The 22,611-nt window shown below is 44.6% G+C and overlaps 3 protein-coding genes and 1 pseudogene across 5 annotated transcripts in view; all 4 read left to right on the top strand.

Annotated features, from left to right (window-relative positions):
* LOC115187805 (protein lifeguard 1) overlaps positions 1-2,024 on the top strand; it is a 12,978-nt gene extending 10,954 nt beyond the window's left edge. Inside the window, exons 5-6 of one of the 2 annotated variants that reach the window (XM_029746851.1) lie at positions 743-886; positions 1,309-2,024. In XM_029746851.1, the coding sequence (XP_029602711.1) occupies positions 743-886; positions 1,309-1,458 (294 nt within the window). In that variant the 3' untranslated portion in view covers positions 1,459-2,024. The remainder of the gene's footprint in view (positions 1-742; positions 887-1,308) is intronic. The other variant, XM_029746850.1, reaches the window with a different exon arrangement.
* Positions 2,025-2,378: 354 nt separating this feature from the next.
* Positions 2,379-8,775, top strand: LOC115187806 (speriolin-like protein). Of its 2 annotated transcripts, XM_029746853.1 has the most exons (5): positions 2,379-3,323; positions 4,197-4,397; positions 6,763-6,887; positions 8,047-8,252; positions 8,644-8,775. In XM_029746853.1, exons 1-5 carry the CDS (start codon positions 3,158-3,160, stop codon positions 8,768-8,770), a joined length of 825 nt encoding a protein of 274 aa, XP_029602713.1. In that variant the 5' UTR covers positions 2,379-3,157; the 3' UTR covers positions 8,771-8,775. The 2 variants fall into 2 exon arrangements, with proteins under 2 accessions (XP_029602713.1, XP_029602712.1); XM_029746852.1 differs by lacking the exon at positions 2,379-3,323 and having other exon boundaries at positions 3,564-4,397.
* Positions 8,776-10,164: 1,389 nt separating this feature from the next.
* LOC115187804 (sphingomyelin phosphodiesterase 5-like) lies at positions 10,165-17,151 on the top strand (annotated as a pseudogene).
* A 939-nt stretch (positions 17,152-18,090) lies between these two features.
* Positions 18,091-22,321, top strand: LOC115187808 (mitochondrial assembly of ribosomal large subunit protein 1-like). Its single transcript, XM_029746857.1, has 4 exons — positions 18,091-18,581; positions 19,655-19,833; positions 20,080-20,161; positions 22,136-22,321. The coding sequence occupies exons 1-4, from the start codon at positions 18,272-18,274 to the stop codon at positions 22,294-22,296; spliced, it is 732 nt and encodes a 243-aa protein (XP_029602717.1). The 5' UTR covers positions 18,091-18,271; the 3' UTR covers positions 22,297-22,321.
* Positions 22,322-22,611: the final 290 nt, after the last annotated feature.

Raw genomic sequence — 22,611 nt, 5'->3', positions numbered from 1 at the left:
GAGGCTAGTGATGGTACCCACTCTACCCTGTTCAGTGAGGCTAGTGATGGTACTGACCCTACCCTGTTCAGTGAGACTAGTGATGGTACTGACCCTACCCTGTTCAGTGAGGCTAGTGATGGTACTGACCCTACCCTGTTCAGTGAGGCTAGTGATGGTACCCACCCTACCCTGTTCAGTGAGGCTAGTGATGGTACCTACCCTGCCCTGTTCAGTGAGGCTAGTGATGGTACCTACCCTGTTCAGTGAGGCTAGTGATGGTACTGACCCTACCCTGTTCAGTGAGGCTAGTGATGGTACTGACCCTACCCTGTTCAGTGAGACTAGTGATGGTACTGACCCTACCCTGTTCAGTGAGACTAGTGATGGTACTGACCCTGCCCTGTTCAGTGAGGCTAGTGATGGTACTGACCCTACCCTGTTCAGTGAGGCTAGTGATGCTACTGACCCTACCCTGTTCAGTGATGGTACTGACCCTGCCCTGTTCAGTGATGCTACTGACCCTACCCTGTTCAGTGAGGCTAGTGATGGTACTGACCCTACCCTGTTCAGTGAGGCTAGTGATGGTACTGACCCTACCCTGTTCAGTGAGGCTAGTGATGGTACTGACCCTACCCTGTTCAGTGAGGCTAGTGATATTATTATTGTTTGATAGTAAATGAGAGTCACGTCATTGGCTAATCACTAATATGTCCCTTTGACCTTTGGCATTCTTCCTGACCCGACCTCCGACCCCATACAGACCAAGTATGACTTCACTTCCTGTCACGGTGTGCTGTTGGTCTGTCTGATTGTCCTGGTCCTCTTCGGCTTCCTCTGCATCTTCATCCGCAACAAGATCCTGGAACTGGTCTACGCCTCGCTGGGCGCTCTACTCTTCACATGCGTAAGTCCTTGTCACAAATACCACCCTATTTTCTTTATAGCGCACTACTTTTGACCATTGTAGTGCACTATTTAGGGAATGGTGCTATTAGGGATGCATACTAAAATCTCTTTCTTTGGTAATGATCGTGATTATCATAGGTGGTGTCTCTTTTCCTGTAGAAACGATACTGGTGGTGGTAGTAGGGCAACTATTTAAGTATTCATGCAAGTGTTTTGATTGATGGGCCCTGGCCAAAGTAATGCACTATATAGGGAACAGGGTGCCATTTTGTACACAGTCTTAGTCATTATTTTGCATGTGTTGTCAGACCAAATCGAGACCTTATCTCACAGCACATATCTTGCTAAATAGAATGAGCAGAATGCTGATTCTAATTGTGATAATAGAATGATCATTGTTTTGAATGTGATTGATTCCAGTTCTTGGCTGTGGACACTCAGCTGCTGCTTGGCAACAAGGAGAATGCCCTGAGTCCAGAGGACTATGTTTTTGCTGCTCTCTCCCTGTACACTGACATCATCAACATCTTCCTCTACATCCTGGCTATCGTTGGAAGAGCACGGAACTGAGAGCTTCCTCTAAAGGAACCATTTGAAGGATGAAGGAGTCTTTTTACAGGAGTTACTCATCTTTTCCCATATCTAGTACAACACCTGCTACACATTGTTTTATGTGCCTATGTCTCAGGTGAACACTGCTGTCGCCTGTTGTCCTAAATGTGGTTCCCTATGCGCTTTTAGAGCAGTGGTTCCCAAACTGTGGGGCGCGCCCCCTAGCGAACTCAGTCCGGCTTTGAACTTACTGTTGAAAGTTGTAACAGTAGAATGCACAAGGTGACGTTTCTAAATGGGGTGGTGCATCATCAGTTCCTCTTGTCAGTCATCGCAGAGCGTGTTTGGGAAACCCTGATTTAGCAGATGTTCTTATCCAGAGCCATGTATTTTTCTATTGTGTTAATATTTTTCTTTGCTAATTTTCATACTTTTTTAACTCTGCATTGTTGGGGAAAGACTCGTAAATAAGCATTTCACGGTGAAGTCTACACCTGTTGTATTCGGCGCATGTTACAAAACATTTGATTTGACTTAGTCAGTTCATTCAACTTGGGTAACTAAACAACCACATATCACAGTCATAGCAAGTAACTCTGCTTGATAGTACTCCCTCATGTTCATTGTGCTCAGTCTTCTTTTCTTTTTTTAAATTATTTTTCTTTTTTCTTCTAGGGTGGCATCAGCTTAATATTGCGGAAAGAATATTGCTTCCATCAATGTAATTGTCTGCATAATTTCCAATCCCCCATTTATTTTTTGGGGTAAATATATATATCCATACATGCATGCATACATATACACATATATACATACACATACCTATATAGACATACTTTTTAAAAGAATATACCTTTATTATTATTCCCCGCAAACCCTACCACCGATCCCCCAATTGGAGTAAACTAATAAACCCTTACCTTCAATTTATTCACCTTATACACATTTTGCAGACACAGTCTATTTTACAATAGTTATTTTTTGTTTGTTTTTAGTCCTTCCTCTATTTCTGATGTCCATCCAGTTTGATTTATATTTGTAACTGTGCTATATCACAGTTACAAATCATTGTGCTCAGTTTTACCACAATCCAGACTGGTTTAAATTGTGTAGTGTGAATCATTAATAATATTTGAATTCAATTTGTTTTGTGATATTTCTGATGTTTGTGAGTCTTTGCAGCTGTATTTGTTGATAGTTATTCAATTAAAACTGAATTGTAATCTCTCTTTTTATCAGTGCTGGTGATTACTGGATGCTGCTAAATCGTTTCTAATAGTTTATGAATCGTGATTATGCACTTTGATATGATTTTTTTCTAAGCCAAAAGCATGAATGTCAGTTTGTTAATGATATTTTTCAAGACATTTGTGCCTCGTTTTCAGCTTTTCAGTCTGGAGAAACATGGTGTGAGAAATGATTTCCTCTGATGCAATGCAAATGTACAGCGTCAGAATGACGTATAGCCTATCTGTTTAGACGTCATAAAGGAGATTCTATAATTATGTTCAATATGGAATTATGACACACGACATAACGGTGTTAAAAGTTAAATCCAACGTTCTGACACCCTATTATGATGCTATTTATAACCTATTTCATTTCAGGATTTGATTTATAAGACAGACGGAAAGGGTCTACAAACTTACGGGTTGTGCCTCAACTGTCTGAACGCCTGAAGTAGGCGCTTGGAGTCGGGGGAAGTGTCTGGGTGGATATGGATACAGAGGGGGGCGGTGCGTCATTGCGCTTGGAGAATGAGAAACTGCGGCACGAGAATGACGACCTGAAAATAAGGCTTGGCTTGATGAAGGAAAACTTTGATCTGAAGTCCAAACTGCAAACCTCCGCTCTAACCAGCGATACTCTCAGGGAATCGACAGGTAACTGTTCAAGTATGGTTTACGCATCGCAATCTCCATCTATGTGGGTGACGGTAGTGCGCGTGCCGCTCTTTGCCACTAGAGGACGTCCAAGGACGTCAGTACGGTTCGAATTAATAAGCAGGGTTGGAGAAACTAAACAAATGTAATTGGATAAGGAATTTCACTATACGTCGTGAAATGAAATTGAATTAATCCCAACATTAGTACTGCCATGCAGGTCCTAGCAACAGCCAGCTAAAATATTGGACGTATAATAATAATAATAATAAGGGTGGCAGATAGGCTAGTGGTTAAGAGCTTTAGGCCACTAACCGAAAAGATGCTGGTTCGAATCCCTGAGCCGACTAGATGAAACATCTGTCTGTGCCCCTGAGCAAGGCACTTAACTCTAAGGCGCTCTGGATAAGAGCATCTGCTAAATGACTAACTAAATAATTTATTCAATTTATATAGCTCTATTCATTACATAAAGACATTTCGTAGTGATGTAAAGCAAAAAAAATAAAAATAATGTAAAAACAACATTAAGTTCATGAGTTGATCTAAGGTCAAGAGACTGAAGGTTGAGAACGTTCATGGTTCCATTGTTAAGACGTTGCCAGACCTTAAAACGCCTGGATAGATATTTTACCTATCGACTAACCAAATCATATGTTATAGCAATCTGTCAATCTGTCAGCATCAACCAATGGTTGTGTGCGACGTCTAAGCAACCCATGGCTTCAGTGAGGTCAGCAGAGGGAGGATGTAGTCAAAGGGGAGAGCATCTACATATAATTGCTTATTATTTTTTGCCTGGTTTCTTTTTGTCTCAATTTGTCACCCTTTTTGCATTTAGAATTGATTCTGATGTGAATTTCCTACCCACAGGCAGGAACACAACTATTCAGTGGCAAGACATCGTGGATGAGGACAGATTCAAACATGAGCTGCATCAATCGTCCAAACATTCTCACAGAACGTCTTCCCCGGTTAACCTGGAGTCCTACACCAAGAGCTGCATGTACACAGACCCACGAGAACATGAAGAGACTGCAAGCTGTTCTTACATCATGTCTCACAAGGTGAAAGGTGTGTGAAATGGTCGTTTGCTCATTACAATGTTGTGACATGATCCTTAGAGAAAAATGTCACCATTTTGTATCAACTGAGCTGATTATGACAATATTGTAATAGCAAAATAGAATAGAAAAATATGTATTCAAAACTATTGTATAGGTCCCAAATTGCACCCCATTTCCTATATAGTGCATTGTTAGGTATGCGTAACTGGCTGTAAGGGAGTCAGGCGCAGGAGAGCAGAATTTGGGTAGCAAACAGAGCCTTTTATTTAGGCGAACAAAAACACACTGCACAACGAACACTAAATACAATACGGGTTGACATAACCCAGCGCAACCAGTCTAACGTGCGCATACATCAAACCATAAACAATCCCACACAAAGACATGGGGGGAATAGAGGGTTAAATACACAACAAGTAAATGAGGGAATTGAAACCAGGTGTGAGGAAAACAAGACAAAACAAATGGAAAATGAAAGTGGATCGATGATGGCTAGAAGACCGCCGAGCGCCGCCCAAACAAGGAGAGGACCTGACTTCGACTGAAGTCATGACATGCATAACTTTTGAGTAGGGCCTATAGGGCTGCTAAATGACTTAAATGTCAATAGTAGAGCACAATATACAGTGAGGGAAAAAAGTATTTGATCCCCTGCTGATTTTGTACGTTTGCCAACTGACAAAGAAATGATCAGTCTATAATTGTAATGGTAGGTTTATTTGAACAGTGAGAGACAGAATAACAACAACAAAAAATCCAGAAAAACGCATGTAAAAAATGTTATAACATGATTTGCATTTTAATGAGGGAAATAAGTATTTGACCCCTCTGCAAAACATGACTTAGTACTTGGTGGCAAAACCATTGCTGGCAATTACAGAGGTCAGACGTTTCTTGTAGTTGGCCACCAGGTTTGCACACATCTCAGGAGAGATTTTGTCCCACTCCTCTTTGCAGATCTTCTCCAAGTCATTAAGGTTTCGAGGCTGACGTTTGGCAACTCGAACTTTCAGCTCCCTCCTCAGATTTTCTATGGGATTAAGGTCTGGAGACTGGCTAGGCCACTCCAGGACCTTAATGTGCTTCTTCTTGAGCCACTCCTTTGTTGCCTTGGCCGTGTGTTTTGGGTCATTGTCATGCTGGAATACCCATCCACGACCCATTTTCAATGCCCTGGCTGAGGGAAGGAGGTTCTCACCCAAGATTTGATGGTACATGGCCCCGTCCATCGTCCCTTTGATGTGGTGAAGTTGTCCTGTCCCCTTAGCAGAAAGACACCCCCAAAGCATAATGTTTCCACCTCCATGTTTGACGGTGGGGATGGTGCTCTTGGGGTCATAGGCAGCATTCCTCCTCCTCCAAACACGGCGAGTTGAGTTGCCAATGAGCTCAATTTTGGTCTCATCTGACCACAACACTTTCACCCAGTTGTCCTCTGAATCATTCAGATGTTCATTGGCAAACTTCAGACGGGCATGTATATGTGCTTTCTTGAGCAGGGGGACCTTGCGGGCGCTGCAGGATTTCAGTCCTTCACGGCGTAGTGTTTTACCTATTGTTTTCTTGGTGACTATGGTCCCAGCTGCCTTGAGATCATTGACAAGATCCTCCCGTGTAGTTCTGGGCTGATTCCTCACCGTTCTCATGATCATTGCAACTCCACGAGGTGAGTTCTTGCATGGAGCCCCAGGCCGAGGGAGATTGACAGTTCTTTTGTGTTTCTTCCATTTGCGAATAATCGCACCAACTGTTGTCACCTTCTCACCAAGCTGCTTGGTGATGGTCTTGTAGCCCATTCCAGCCTTGTGTAGGTCTATAATCTTGTCCCTGACATCCTTGGAGAGCTCTTTGGTCTTGGCCATGGTGGAGAGTTTGGAATCTGATTGCTTCTGTGGACAGGTGTCTTTTATACAGGTAACAAACTGAGATTAGGAGCACACTCTTAAAGGGAGTGCTCCTAATATCAGCTTGTTACCTGTATAAAAGACACCTGGGAGCCAGAAATCTTTGTGATTGAGAGGGGGTGAAATACTTATTTCCCTCATTAAAATGCAAATCAATTTATAACATTTTTGACATGCGTTTTTCTGGATTTTTTTGTTCTTATTCTGTCTCTCACTGTTGAAATAAACCTACCATTAAAATTATAGACTGATCATTTCTTTGTCAGTGGGCAAACGTACAAAATCAGCAGGGGATCAAATCCTTTTTTCCCTCACTGTAGGAAACAGGATGCCGTTTGGGATGTTGCTTAGAATAGGAACATTTTGTTAAACTAGGTGTGGATGAATGTTTCTGTTGGTGTAATGAGATCTATTGAAGTAATCCATGCAGATTCAGAGGTTGGTGTTGTAATGGTGTTTATTGTTCAGATCCAGAGCGGTTGGTGGGGGAGATAGCCTTCCAGCTGGATCGAAGGATCCTGTCCTATGTATTCCAAGGCCAGACCAGACTCTATGGGTTCACTGTGCTCAATATACGAGACAAGATCATTCAGGTGGGAACTGTGTGTGTGTGTGTGTGTGTGTGTGTGTGTGTTGTCCTTTATACAAAAGGCGGTCATTCCAGTTTTTGAATTTTAAGAAAGTTGAAACACCATATTCCTTCCTTCTGTCAACTAAGGGATAATAGGCTAGTTGAACAACATATTCCTTCTGTCAACTAAGGGATAATAGGCTAGTTGAACAACATATTCCTTCTGTCAGCTAAGGGATAATAGGCTAGTTGAACAACATATTCCTTCTGTCAGCTAAGGGATAATAGGCTAGTTGAACAACATATTCCTTCTGTCTGCTAAGGGATAATAGGCTAGTTGAACAACATATTCCTTCTGTCAGCTAAGGGATAATAGGCTAGTTGAACAACATATTCCTTCTGTCTGCTAAGGGATAATAGGCTAGTTGAACAACATATTCCTTCTGTCTGCTAAGGGATAATAGGCTAGTTGAACAACATATTCCTTCTGTCTGCTAAGGGATAATAGGCTAGTTGAACAACATATTCCTTCTGTCTGCTAAGGGATAATAGGCTAGTTGAACAACATATTCCTTCTGTCTGCTAAGGGATAATAGGCTAGTTGAACAACATATTCCTTCTGTCAGCTAAGGGATAATAGGCTAGTTGAACAACATATTCCTTCCTTCTGTCTGCTAAGGGATAATAGGCTAGTTGAACAACATATTCCTTCCTTCTGTCTGCTAAGGGATAATAGGCTAGTTGAACAACATATTCCTTCTGTCTGGATAATAGGCTAGTTGAACAACATATTCCTTCTGTCTGCTAAGGGATAATAGGCTAGTTGAACAACATATTCCTTCCTTCTGTCAGCTAAGGGATAATAGGCTAGTTGAACAACATTTTCCACCAGGGTGTGGTTGTGTGCCATGTAGTCATTTCAATCATTCACACACAGATGGAAATCAAAGCCTCCTAAACCGGGTTATTCCCAGGTCAAAATGGTTTTCCTTTTCCTAAGAAGTTAATTCCAAATCTGTTGTAAACAAATGTGTGAGAGAGAGTTGGATAATGACATGTACAGTATACCTGAATTAGAAACTCTACAGGCTAATCCCCCACTCCCATGAGGTTGTGACAGTGTCCCAAATGGCACCTTCTAAACTATATAGTGCACTACATTTGACTGTGTGTCCCCTCAGGTGTCCACACACCCTCTGACGGGGAAGGTGGACGAGGGCTACAGGCTCCAGCTGTCCCAGCGTCACGCTGAGCTGATGGCCAAGCTGAAGCAGCTAGGCTATAGTATGACTCTCCATCCCCCCTTCACAGAGTTCATCATCAACACCTACGGCATCCTGAAGCAGAGGGCTGACTCCTACAGCGCCCAGGAGCTGGGATACAACAGGTGATGATGTAGCTCCCATGTAGTCCCTTCAGGGTACAAGCTTGGCTGTGATGTCAGAGCTCACCTTTCCTGCCATCAGGTTGGAGGTGTCAGACAATTACTGTAAAGGCTGCACTGCACGCTTCAGGAGGAGTTTCATCCCTGCGGGGGGGGGGGTTTATCACCATGAATCATTAACAATTCTATGAAGCTTCCTCCTATATGTGCAGGTGTGGGGGGACTGTTTACTGTTGTTTGTTTGCTGCCATGTTACAATGTGGTTTATGTAATGTGTGGTTTGTGTATGTAATGTGTGGTTTGTTTATGTAATGTGAGGTTTGTGTATGTAATGTATGAGCTGTAGTAGGATTTTCCTCTTGTAGGACAATAAACAACAATCTAAACTCAACAGCTCGGACTTCCTCAGGAGAGTAGTTATCAACGCAGCCCCCTGCAAACTGCTGAAGGATCTCCTGCTGCTGTTCAGTTGCCTCTCTTTCATGGCAAGGCAGGACGGCAAGCCCCTCTTCCTCTGGTAGACGGGCTGGGAATAGCTCTGGTCCAGGGCGTTACGTGCAGCTTGCTGATTCTGGGCCTTTTATAAACGTTTAGGACCAGAGCTAGACTGGGACGGCCACTGACACCACCTCCCTCCACAGCAGAGGTTTTACACTATAAACAAATGACTCAAACCCAACTCTTAACGTGTCTAAGCTTGTATTGCTTTGGAGACAAGCGCTCTCTCATACAAACTTCACACACCCTCCGCAGACAGGACAGCTCTGCATCTCCTGCATTGGACCATTTCCTAGTTTAGCCTTTTTAATTCATATTTTCCATTCACTTGGTTTGTTGGTTGGTTGCACTGAGCTGTCTTTGTGAGTTACCTGACATTATATTTCCATATTGAAATGACAGACATGGAAAAACCTGGACAGAATAAATACTTCCAGGGCTCTTTGGGCCATTTAAAATGCATTTCAACAAAGAAAAAGCAGTGTGTTTAAGTAATGTATACACAACTAATTTTCATATACACTGAACAAAGTTTAAACAACATGTAAAATATTTGTCCCATGGTTCATGAGCTGAAATAAAAAATCCCAGACATTTTTCATACACACAAGCTTATTTCTCTCAAATTTTGTGCACAAATTTTGTTTACATCCCTGTTAGTGAGCATTTATCCTTTGCCAAGATAATCCAGCTACCTGACAGGTGTGTCATATCAAGAAGCTGATTAAACTGCATGATCATTACACAGGTCCACCTTGTGCTGGGGACAATAAAAGGCCACTTTAAAATGAGCAGTTTTATCACACAACACAATGCCATAGATGTCTCAAGTTTTGAGGCATGGTGACTGCAGGAATGTCCACCAGGGCTGTTGCCAGAGACATGAATGTTCATTTCTCTGCCATAAGCTGCCTCCAATGTCATTTTACAGAATTTGCCAGTACATCCAACCGGCCTCACAACCACAGACCATGTGTAACCACGCCGGCCCATTCACATCCAGCTTTTTCACCAGCAGGGTCGTCTGGGTGGTGGGTGCTGAGGAGTATTTCTGTCGGTAGTAAAGCCATTTAGTGGGGAAAAACTAATTCTGATTGGCTGGGCTTTGCTCCCCAGTGGGTGGCCTGGCTGCCAAGGGGGTGGGCCTATACCCTCCAAGGCCCACCCATAGCTGCACCCTGCCCAGTCATGTGAAATCCATAGATTAGGGCCTAATTTATTTATTTCAGTTGATTGATTTTCTTATATGAACAGTAACTCAGTAAAGTCTTTGAAATTGTTGCCTTTCAATATTGTAACGATCCTGGGTTTATAAGCGCGAATCCGCGCTTAATAACCCCATATACCTATAAACCATTATACTGTTCATATAAGGAAATATGTTCAGCTCGCTTGTCATTTCAGACGAGCACGCACGCGCATACTGTCTAGACGAGTTGGCTACTTCCCGCGCGGGACAAGCCGTACACTGGTCGCTGGAATCCTTGTCTTCTGTTTTATACAGGAATATTGAATGAAAAATATCCACAGCATGACAAGGCCAACTCAGCAGTAGCCATGGTTACATCTATTTAGACGGATAAATTCACATTTTATGAAGGAAGTGGACTCTTCTATGCAGACAGGTAAGAATAAAGGTGCATAGCTCATGTTAACGTTTGCTAACCAGATAACCTATTTTAGCTAGCTAGTAGCTAACATTAGTCCACGAACGTGTGGCTATGTAAATGTGTAAGACAAAATTGTCTTGTTCATGAATGATACATTGTGCATGTGAGCACCTGCTACCTAGCCCAAATTAGTGAACATTTCAAACTGGTTGAATTAGCCAGGTAACGTTAGTACTCCAAGTTAACGTTAGCTGGCTAGCTAGCTAACCACGCCACGTCAGTTGTGAGAACAGCATTTGGGGCGAGTCGATCATTTCAAAGTAACAAGCACACACAACGAACTTGAGAAACAATCGATATCACGTTCATTCATGACCGATGTTGTTGGTTGGCATGACAGTGTCAGCAGAAATGCGCGCACTCAGGACGGGCGTCATTGTCGGAAAGTGTTGGTCTGTTTGGAGCCTTGTGTGACTATTTTGTGTGGGTCTCTTTGGAGCCTTGTGTGGACTATTTTGTGTGGGTCTCTTTGGAGCCTTGTGTGGACTATTTTGAACGTTGCACCGACCACTAGTAGTACACTACACATCTGTCGCTATAGCGATTAGTGAATTCGTGCAGATGGTGACGTCTGGATTAACAGTAGTTCGGGTAAAATACCCGTATATTCTACTCCTCTTGCCCTCCTTTCCAACAATGTCTGTCAGTCTATCCACCAACCCAGCCCTTCATGTGCGCGCAGCCCAGTAACCAATGTAATCTGCCTTCTACTCCAATTGATCCCGTGTACTATGACGCACCAGCTGTCGCCCCAGCCCCCTTGGGTTGATTCTGGTTTCCCGAACGGGAGTCATTTCCCTGACAACCACGCAACTTCATGCACTATTGATTTACCTCACTAGTCGAGCCAGGAAGGTCTGAAAACACCCTCTACATGTCCTGTCTGTGTGTTGTTCTACGTTTACTTCCAGTAGATTCCAGAGTCTCAGTCAGATGGTGAATAACCAGAGTGAGGTGAGCAGCTGGGAGCCCTGATGCCTGCTCTCCCTATTTGTGTCCAGAGGTGACTGAAGGAGGGAGGCATGTCTCTGCGGGAGTCCCCATTCCCCAACTGCTTTGTGGAGGGCCTCCATGCAGTGAGCTGGGGTCTCATCCTGCCCTGCTTCTGGTTCCTGGACCGCCTCATTGCCGTCTGCATGTCCACCAGCCTGGAACGCACCCAGCGGCAGGAGCAGGAGTGTTACCTCCACCCTCTCAAGGTGTTCTTCGGCTTCATCCTCTTCCTCACCCTCTTCCTGATCACGGCTCCCCTGGCCTTCCTGGGGTTCCTGCTTTGGGCTCCCCTCCAGGCTGCCCGAAGGCCCTTCTCCTACTACCAGGAGCCCCCGTCGAGACCAACACCAGCCGAGGAGGGGGAGAGGAACCTGGGCTTTGAGGCAGGGGCCAACAAGGCCACTTTTGGTTTTGCTACTGCCAACCTGTGCCTATTGCCGGACGGCATCGCGCGCTTCAACAACCTGGGGCACACGCAGCGCCGTGCCACCGCCATCGGCCGGAGCATCGTGCAGGGCGTGAACCGGCCACACATCCGCATCTTCGTGGACTCTCCCAGTAGCTGTGGCACCCTCAGCCCCTCCAGTAGCCTGCTCCCCGGCCCCTCCACCACCAGCCCTGCCTCATACGGCGCTACAGACCCAGCATGCCAGCCACCACCCCAGGCCCATTCAGACGAGGACCAAGCTGACGGAGCGGTCCCAACAACGACGCCCCCCAAGCCCAGTGACTCAAACTATGTGGTGTACGAGCCCTGTGACGACACTGAGGAGTCTTCCCATTCTCCTGCCCCCGTCATCAACACCAACCACAACTCCAACCAGCAGGACCGGAAGGGCCACAGGAACCCTCCACGGGCCCTACGCACTCAGGGGGTCGCCCAGCGCGGTCAGGCTGGGCCAGACGACGTGCCCTGGGAGGTGTCCTCTCTCTTCCCGGCCAACGTGGACATCCTGTGTCTGGAGGAGGTGTTTGATAAGAGGGCAGCTGTGAAGCTGACCAACACCCTGGGGCCCCTGTTCAACCACATACTGTATGATGTAGGGGTGTACGCCTGCCAGCCTCCCGGCAGCTGCTCCTCCTTTAAGTTCTTCAACAGCGGCCTGTTCCTGGCCAGCCGTTACCCAGTGCTGGAGGCCCAGTACCACTGCTTCCCTAACGGCCGGGGGGAGGACGCCCTGGCTGCTAAAGGCCTGCTCTCTGCCAAGGTACCACTCACCACAGAGATCCTATTACATTACTAGAGAGGATGAAGTCAATGGGCTGATATTGGCAGACATTTTGATTAAATTAAGGAGAAATACAGTTCTAATTTGTAATTCTATGCTACTCACTGTCATTATAGCTCTTGTCTTTCTCACCTCTCGCCTGCACTTTGAGTTTTTTTCTGCTTATAATAACTGTGATATGTGGTTTTTTTCCTACTAACTTTAGTTGAATGCACTGACTGTAAGTCTCTCTGGAGAAGAGTGTCTGGTAAATGACTAAAATGTAAATGTGGTGTCATCTGGTTGCCATTAACGCTCATACTGTATTGAGTTACTGTTGTCAGTTATTGTAATGATAACGGCCGGTTCCATTTTACCATGGGTTAAACAACAACATCAACAACACAGTTCATACCCAGTAGGTGAAGTAATGGTTTGTGGGTGTTCCCAGGTGCTAGTTGGCCAGAATCAGAAAGAGAAGAAGCTGGTTGGATATTTTAACTGCACACACCTCCATGCACCTGAAGGCAAGTCATCTTCATTCATTTTTTTTTTAACTTAATCCAAAATGGCCGCCTCTTCTCTATTTACAGCACAACTTCTCACATAGCTCATTATAATTTAGCTACTACTGTACATTGCATTCCATTTACACTGTTTATGCACCCTGAGGAAGGCACAGTGATGCTGAAACGTTGGTAAATACCCATTAAATGGCTGGGAGTTTATACATGGAGTGTGCGACTTTCTTTATTTTGATAGTTGATAGTTTATTCTCCGTTAGTCAGCACCTCCACACACTATTATTCTGGATGTGCACCAGCTCATGTTTTTAATACACTGTTTATGCACACCACACATTTATATACTGGGTTCCTGACATAGCTCACTGTAATATACAGTGTCTACTGTACATATCACTCTTAGTATATATTTTTGGTGTATATATGCACAGATTGCATTTGTTTTATGATAGTGTTGTGTTGAGGTTCTGAACAGACAGAGTAAAAACCCAAATGGACGACTAGAAAAAAGCTCAAGCCACATTTATTCAACCCGCTGGGTGCCTCAGCTGCAAGCACAACATACAAGTACATATCTATACCTTCTGACTAGGAGTCACCTCCTTTTATGACTAAGATAAACAATCTGTCTCTGTTGCTAGGCAGGAACTAAATCTGTTCCTCTTACTGATGTTGTCATGGCCCTGCATGAGTCTAGAACCTTCATTAGAGCGTGGAAGTGTGTGTGTGTGAGATAGGACTGCAGTTAGCTGGTCTCCAGAGATGTATTTTCTCTTCAACTGTTGACCTTATTGAGTTGAGTTCCACATCCCTCCTGGTCCTAGATCCACAGCAACTGGCCTGCCTTGTCAGGAACTGAGACTAGACTGTTGTTCTGTACCTCCTTCCTTAGACATATTACTATTCAGCAATAACATGTTTAAACAGACAAACTTTCTGTACTTCCCATTGTCTCGCTCAGTAACTTTCCATAAACAAAGTTCCTATTCTCCTTCACTGACCCCTAACATAGTTCTTTATACTTTTTATTCTTTATGTAAAGTAATCAATAAGCTCTAATATGGTGACAGGAATAAGTATATCTCAAGCCAGAATCTGACAGTTCATTGTTGATTTGTTATGTGTGTATTTGTTTGACATTTTACTGCCCTGTTAAAAGCTAGTAGCACAAGCATTTCACTGCACCCGCTGTAACATCTGCTTAACTCTGTACGTGACCAATAACTTTGATTTGGGACGCAGTAATTATCTGTCCAGCACCAGTCTCTCTCTGCTTGTATTGTAATGGAGTCAATAGTGTTGAGAGCTGATCCCTGTGTGTCCTGTGATTGGCTGAGCAGGTGAAGGGGAGATCCGCTGTGAGCAGCTCAACATGCTCACCAAGTGGATCCAGGAGTTCCAGGTGACCAATAGCAAGCCTGATGAGGTGGTTGTGTTTGATGTGCTTTCTGGGGATTTCAACTTCGACAACTGCTCACCTGGTACGTCTGTGTCCCAAATTGAACCTTTATATATATATATATATAGTGCACAACTTTGATGAGAGCCCTATGGGCCTTGGTCAAATGTAGTACACTATATAGGGTGTCTGTTTGGATACCTTTCTGTCTACGTAGAGTACATTGTCTCTGCATGCAGTTTGTCTTCTATAGATGGGTATCTGTGGGCTTGATGTCATGCAACAGGTTTCCACATTGTTCCATGTTTCTGTGTGTTGGTCCTTGGTCAGATGACAGTCTAGAACAGAGGCACAGTCTGTTTGAGGAGTACAGAGACCCCTGCAGGGCCGGGCGGGCCAGGAGAAGCCCTGGGTCATTGGTGAGTTGGACTGTTGCACGATCTTTAGGCTGTGTCCCAAATGGCATCCTATTTCCCTGTACAGTGTACTACTTTTGATCAGGGCCCGAAAGTAAGTAGTGTGCTATTTAGGGAATAGGGTGCCATTTGGGATACATGCCACATAGCCGACATACAGGCCTCCAAGTCATTAGGAATGATCAACATTTCTTGATGTCCTCTTGTGCACATTTATGTGACGTGAATAATGTGTTTAACCTCTTGTATAGTCAGTCTCCTGTACAGGCCCCAGCCCATGTTTACCTATGTTGTCTGTTGTTTTATGTCCTGTAAGGAGTTTATTTGATCTTTTTTTTTAACAAGGCACATCTGTGGAAATCAAGAAAATAACGTTTGTTAGTTATATCGTTCAGGCACTTTGCTGGAACAGCCTACTCTGTATCATGAGGATGTAAGGACCCCAGAGAATCTTCAAAGGTATGCTATCCCTCAGACTGCATTCACTGGATGTAGTCAATGGGCCCTGGACGAACATCGTAGTGCACTACAACACATTGAAACCACTGGCCTCTTTACTCATTTAGAACACTAGTCACTTTAATAATGTTTACATTTTTTATATACTGTATTCTATCCTATTCTACTGTATCTTAGTCTATGTATTACTCAGCTCATATCTATATACTGTATTCTATCCTATTCTACTGTATCTTAGTCTATGCCGCTCTGACATTGCTCGTCCAACTATTTATATTTTCTTAATTCCGTTCCTTTACTTTAGATTGTTAGATATTACTGCACTGTTGGAGCTAGAAACACAAGCATTTCACTACACCTGCAATAACATCTGCTAAACACGCGTATGTGACCAATAAAATATGATTTGATATGGAATAAGGTGTCGTTTGGGACATGTCCTAAGTTCCCTGATCCCTTCCCTGTCTCTAGGACCCTGGAGAGAGAGGATTTGAGGAAGCAGTACATTTCCTCTCCTGTGGCCCTGGATGGCTGTCCCATGGTCTACCCTGAGTTGGGTCAGCCCTGGGTGGGGCGCCGCATCGACTACATCCTCTACAGAGAGAGCTCCATCTCCAAGCACTGCCGAACTGTACGTGTTTCCATACTTTTCCCCTCTCTGGTTTGTTTCCCTGTGGCTCAGTTGGTAGAGCATGGTGTTTGCAACGCCAGCATGGTGTGTGCAACGCCAGGGTTGTGGGTTCGATTCCCACGGGGGGCCAGTACAAAAAAATTAATAATAATAAAAATGCATGAAATGTATGTATTCACTACTGTAAGTCGCTCTGGATAAGAGCGTCTGCTAAATGGCTAAAATGTAAATGTCTAGCTAGGTTGGCTAACATGAGCTAGCTATCAGACACCTGCCTTCTAATTCAACTGTATAGGAGAGTTGACTTCCTTCATGTTCTCTCCACACTCCTGACCTCCACCTGTGTTATTGAAATGATTGCTTGGAACATCATGAGGATGTGTTCTAGGAAATACAACAGCATGTGTCTGGCTGGCTGCAGGCGTTTGCAACGGCGTGTGTCTGGCTGGCTGCAGGCGTCGCAACGGCGTGTGTCTGGCTGGCTGGCTGCAGGCGTCACAACGGCGTGTGTCTGGCTGGCTGCAGGCGTCACAACGGCGTGTGTCTGGCTGGCTGGCTGGCTGCAGGCGTCACAACGGCGTGTGTCTGGCTGGCTGGCTGGCTGCAGGCGTCACAACGGCGTGTGTCTGGCTGGCTGGCTGGCTGCAGGCGTCACAACGGCGTGTGTCTGGCTGGCTGGCTGGCTGCAGGCGTCACAACAACGTGTGGCTGGCTGGCTGCAGGCGTCACAACAACAACGTGTGTCTGGCTGGCTGGCTGCTGCAGGCGTCACAACAACAACGTGTGTCTGGCTGGCTGGCTGGCTGCAGGCGTCACAACAACAACGTGTGTCTGGCTGGCTGGCTGCAGGTGTCACAACAACAACGTGTGTCTGGCTGGCTGGCTGGCTGCAGGCTCACAACAACGTGTGTGTCTGTTATTAATTCTGGTGTTATTACATCCTTTTGTTTCTCTGCGCTATAGGAAATCGAGGAGTTGACCTTTGGACCCAGCTTGCTGGCCTCACCGACCACATTCCAGTGGGCCTGAGGCTCAATGTGTTCCTGGACTCAGACACTGCCCAGTCTGAATGAGTGACAACCCACGCCTGAATCCATTTGGGGAGAAGGGAAGATATGTTTTTATTCTAAATGGCACACTATTCCCTATATAGTGCACTACTTTTGACCAAAGTCCTATGGGTGCCATTTGGGATGCAGGCATCTACTATGCACCACACGGGTACAACAATAACTTGACTTTGTAATTGTTGCTGTGAAAATGAACAGACCAATGAAACATGCCTGGGGGTTATGTTGTGGATGATCTGGCCTGCATCCTCAGTCAGAGAGATGGAATGTGCATCGCAAATGGCACCCTATTCCCTGTATAGAGATGGTGAGGCATCCCAAATGACTCCCTATGTAGTGCACTACTTTTGACCAGAGCCCTATGGGGAATAACGTAGAGTTTTGGACAGTACCATTGTCTGGTAGCTGCTGGATTAAAACTGATATTGATTTGCTGGTGCTGCATACAGAGACCAAATCTAAGCTGAGTAATGCATGATTCACTGCGTTTTATTATATATGTATGTGTGTGTGTGTGTGTGTGTGTGTGTATGTATGTATGTATGTATGTATGTATGTTGTGTATGGGCCTTTTCAGGTCAGGGGCATTGATAACTCACTTTTATACAGTCAATCTTAGTTTTGGTAAATTGTTGGTACTGAAAATAATATTTTATATTTTTTCACTCTGATTTCACGATAATGCGTGTGGAAAATAAATGATCTCACTGAAATGCACCAAATGTTTGAGTCTCTTACTGCATACAAGGGTGGTCCAAAAAAGATTAGAATAAATATTTGCTGTGTGGAGGGGGTGGTGAAACTGATTAAACCAAGAACAGTAACACAGTTATATAAATATGGATACATTCTGAAACCTTTATAAGAAGTTGATTGTATGGGTTTCGAGAGCGATTAAATATTTAATGTCATGTTTTATAGCTGAAACGAGAGCAATATTATTTGGTGTGCTACTTCGCAAAGTCCCACTCCTGTACGTTAGGCGGCGGTAAAGCGCATCCAGGAGGAGAACTGTACGGAAGAAGGCGTAAACAGCGAAGAAACCACCTCAACCAATCAGAGTCCTGGAATCAAACACTTCCTGTTTCTAGACTGATTGGAAAAACAAACCAAAAACACATGCGTTTTGATGGCAATGACACGATAGTTAAATCATGTGTGTACTCAATTGTTCTCGGCAATTTCTCTCTCAGATACTTTCACATAATGTTCTTCGAGGGTATACCGGTGTCGTTAGAGGTGCGTCTTTAATTGTGAAAGCGCGACGCAGCACAGAGTTTTTATATCGACGTTACACATGTCTTGCCTCTCAACAAATGCATCCACATCTCTCTGCATTTTACAACGGTATTAGAAGATATTACGCCGATTTACATAATGAAGAGAATGTTTCAAAGCTGGACAGCCCTGGCAAGTTTCTGGCACAACAAGATGAATATGAGATGCAGAGTGACTCAAGCCAAAGTAAGTATAACTAAAATTGATTAAATCAGATACACTACTAACGTTAGCTAGCTAGTAACGTACATGGCTACAAGGCACCCAATTCAATTACAAAGTCATACTATCTGATCTAGCTAAGCGCCATACCTGCCTCTTCGTGTAAAAGCCTCTTCGTGTTACAGCAGCATACCACCCTGCATCCCACTGTTGGCTTGCTTCTGAAGCTAAGCAGGGTTGGTCCTGGTCAGTCCCTGGATGGGAGACCAGTTGCTGCTGGAAGTGGTGTTGGAGGGTCAGTAGGAGTCACTCTTTCCTCTGGTCTAAAATAATATCCCAGGGCAGTGATTGGGGACATGTGCTGTCTTTCGGGTGGGATGTTAAACAGGTGTCCTGACTCTCTGTGGTCACTAAAGATCCCATGGCACTTATTGTTAGAGTAGGGGTGTTAACCCTGGTGTCCTGGCTAAATTCCCAATCTGGCCTCATACCATCACGGTCACCTAATAATCCCAAGCTTACTATTGGCTCATTCACCCCCCACTCCCCTGTAACTATTCCCCAGGTCATTGCTGTAAATGAGAATGTGTTCTCAGTCAATTTACCTGGTAAAATAACGGTATAAATAAAAAGTTTGTGTTTTTCCGAAAGTGCACAACACTTTTCTGTAGACCAATTCTAAAGCTTCATCTGGCTGAGTTACTCACCTCCACAATACATTGACCTGTATGGAAGATATCCTGGGTGCCAGTCTGTTGGGCCATCATGCCAACTCCTTGTTACTCAAACATGGTTGGTTATGACATTGAGTGACAGGGAGTTGGAATGATATCTCCCAGGCTAGTGTATTACTTATGAATATATATATATTTTAACCTTTATTTAACTATGCAAGTCAGTTAAGAACAAATTCTTATTTTCAATGACAGCCTAGGAACAGTGGGTTAACTGCCTTGTTCAGGGGCAGAACGTCAGCTCGGGGATTTGAACTTGTAACCTTGTGGTTGCTAGTCCAACACTCTAACCAGTAGGCTACACTTCCACCCCCATACTGAATGTCTGTTAATGTGATGATCCTCCCTCTCCTCTTGCTGTAGGAAACCCGCAGGAGGACTTTAACATGGACGTGTTGGTGTCCCTGCTCCGCCAGGAGAATGCAGCAGACATCTGTGTCATCAAGGTGCCTGAGGACATTAAGTACACCGACTACTTTATCGTTGTCAGCGGGTCCTCCTCAAGGCACCTCCGTGCCATGGCCCTCTACGCCATTAAAGTGGTAATTCCTTTATTGGATCAATTGTAGGTTTGCAAAATTCCGGTAACTTCCACAATTCCCAGGTTTTCCCAGATATCCTGGTAGGAAGAACCGCAGAATCCGAAGGGAATAAGCAGGAACCTGGGAATTTCCGAAAAAGTTACTTGAATTTGAAACTCTATTTGGAACATGCTGGTCAAGCTGTGCAGCAAACGCCATGTACATTTGGCACCACTGTGTTGTAATACATGTTTCATATTTTGGCAGTACAAATATATGACGAAAGATGGGGACCCACATGCCAAGATTGAGGGAAAGGATGCAGATGACTGGATGTGCATTGACTTTGGTATGTTTGATGATCTGCTCCTGGTGCTGGATTATAGTGCAGTAGGATGATCTGCCCCTGGTGCTGGATTATAGTGCAGTAGGATGATCTGGTGCTGGATTATAGGGCAGTTTGATGATCTGCTCCTGGTGCTGGATTATAGGGCAGTTTGATGATCTGCTCCTGGTGCTGGATTATAGGGCAGTTGGATGATCTGCTCCTGGTGCTAGATTATAGGGCAGTAGGATGATCTGCTCCTGGTGCTGGATTATAGGGCAGTAGGATGATCTGGTGCTAGATTATAGGGCAGTAGGATGATCTGCTCCTGGTGCTGGATTATAGTGCAGTAGGATGATCTGCCCCTGGTGCTGGATTATAGTGCAGTTGGATGATCTGTTCCTGGTGCTGGATTATAGGGCAGTAGGATGATCTGCCCCTGGTGCTGGATTATAGGACAGTAGGATGATCTGCCCCTGGTGCTGGATTACAGGGCAGTTGGATGGTCTGCTCCTGGCGCTGGATTATAGGGCAGTTTGATGATCTGCTCCTGGCTGTGGATTATAGGGCAGTTGGATGATCTGCTCCTGGTGCTGGATTATAGGGCAGTAGGATGATCTGGTGCTGGATTATAGTACAGTAGGATGATCTGCTCCTGGCTGTGGATTATAGGGCAGTAGGATGATCTGCTCCTGGTGCTGATTTATAGGGCAGTAGGATGATCTGCCCCTGGTGCTGGATTATAGGGCAGTTGGATGATCTGCTCCTGGTGCTGGATTATAGTGCAGTAGGATGATCTGCCCCTGGTGCTGGATTATAGGAGGATCTGCCCCTGGTGCTGGATTATAGGGCAGTTGGATGATCTGCTCCTGGTGCTGAATTATAGGGAAGTAGGATGATCTGCTCCTGGTGCTGGATTATAGTGCAGTAGGATGATCTGCTCCTGACTGTGGTTTATAGTGCAGTAGAATGATCTGCTCCTGACTGTGGTTTATAGTACAGTAGGATGATCTGCTCCTGACTGGGTTTATAGTGCAGTAGGATGATCTGCTCCTGACTGTGGTTTATAGTACAGTAGGATGATCTGCTCCTGACTGTGGTTTATAGTACAGTAGGATGATCTGCTCCTGACTGTGGTTTATAGTGCAGTAGGATGATCTCCTCCTGACTGTGGTTTATAGTGCAGTAGGATGCTCGCTCCTGACTGTGGTTTATAGTGTAGTAGGATGATCTGCTCCTGGCTGTGGTTTATAGTGTAGTAGGATGATCTGCTCCTGGCTGTGGTTTATAGTGCAGTAGGATGATCTGCTCCTGACTGTGGTTTATAGTGCAGTAGGATGATCTGCTCCTGACTGTGGTTTTATAGTGCAGTAGGATGATCTGCTCCTGACTGTGGTTTATAGTGCAGTAGGATGATCTGCTTCCTGGCTGTGGTTTATAGTACAGTAGGATGATCTGCTCCTGACTGTGGTTTATAGTACAGTAGGATGATCTGCTCCTGACTGTGGTTTATAGTACAGTAGGATGATCTGCTCCTGACTGTGGTTTATAGTGCAGTAGGATGATCTGCTCCTGGCTGTGGTTTATAGTACAGTAGGATGATCTGCTCTGACTGTGGTTTATAGTGCAGTAGGATGATCTAGTGCTGGATTATAGTGCATGAAGATTAGAATAATTTACTGAAATAACACACTGATGGTCTCTAGAAATATTACACTGATATATTTTCTCTGGATATGTGGTTAATAAGGTAAGGTTTTTACATTTAGGTGAAAATGTCAATTTCTTACTTGCTAATCCTATTGCTCTCTCTGTCTCCCTTCTCTGTCTCCCTTCTCTGTCTCCCTTCTCTGTCTCCCTTCTCTGTGTCTCCCTTCTCTCTCTCTGTCTCCCTTCTCTCTCTCTGTCTCCCTTCTCTCTCTCTGTCCTCCCTTCTCTCTTTCTCACTCTCCCTTCTCTCTTTCTCCCTCTCCCTTCTCTCTCCTTTCCTCCCTGTAGGAAGGATGGTGGTCCACTTCATGCTACCAGAGACCAGAGAGGTGTATGAACTGGAGAAGCTGTGGACACTACGTTCTCTTGATGAACAGTTGAGCTCCGTCCCCGTTGAGACGCTCCCAGAGGACTTCATATATGGAGCCCATGTCAATGTCACCAAGTGACTCAACAATTAAACAACTGTTGAGACTGGAGTGTTATTTATTGAAAAGAAGAGACACTGAGTCTGCTTCCTAAATGCCACCCTATTCCCTTTATAGTGCACTACTTTTGACCAGAGTCTTATGGGCCCTGGTCAAAAGTAGTGCACTATGTAGGGAAAAGCAGTGTACCATTTGGGGCTGATTCCAAATGTTGAAACTGCAGTTACTGGTTGAATTCAGCCTGTAAATTGAAGTTGTCCTCTAAGCTTTGATCTTTGTTACCATTATAAACCAGTCTGCTATGCAGACTACATGACACAATAAGTGTCTTACAGT

This window comes from Salmo trutta, unplaced genomic scaffold (genome assembly GCF_901001165.1).
Source record: "Salmo trutta unplaced genomic scaffold, fSalTru1.1, whole genome shotgun sequence".
Classification (NCBI taxonomy): domain Eukaryota; kingdom Metazoa; phylum Chordata; class Actinopteri; order Salmoniformes; family Salmonidae; genus Salmo; species Salmo trutta.
This window is presented reverse-complemented; position numbering and strand designations above follow the sequence as displayed.

Coding starts and splice junctions, on each gene's coding strand:
- LOC115187808 (XM_029746857.1), top strand. CDS start 18,272: ATGTGTGTACTCAATTGTTCTCGGCAATTTCTCTCTCAGATACTTTCA. Junction 18,582..19,654: donor GCAGAGTGACTCAAGCCAAA/GTAAGTATAACT, acceptor CTCTTGCTGTAG/GAAACCCGCAGGAGGACTTT. Junction 19,834..20,079: donor CCCTCTACGCCATTAAAGTG/GTAATTCCTTTA, acceptor ATATTTTGGCAG/TACAAATATATGACGAAAGA.
- LOC115187806 (XM_029746852.1), top strand. CDS start 3,902: ATGGTTCCATTGTTAAGACGTTGCCAGACCTTAAAACGCCTGGATAGA. Junction 4,398..6,762: donor CATGTCTCACAAGGTGAAAG/GTGTGTGAAATG, acceptor TTTATTGTTCAG/ATCCAGAGCGGTTGGTGGGG. Junction 6,888..8,046: donor TACGAGACAAGATCATTCAG/GTGGGAACTGTG, acceptor GTGTCCCCTCAG/GTGTCCACACACCCTCTGAC.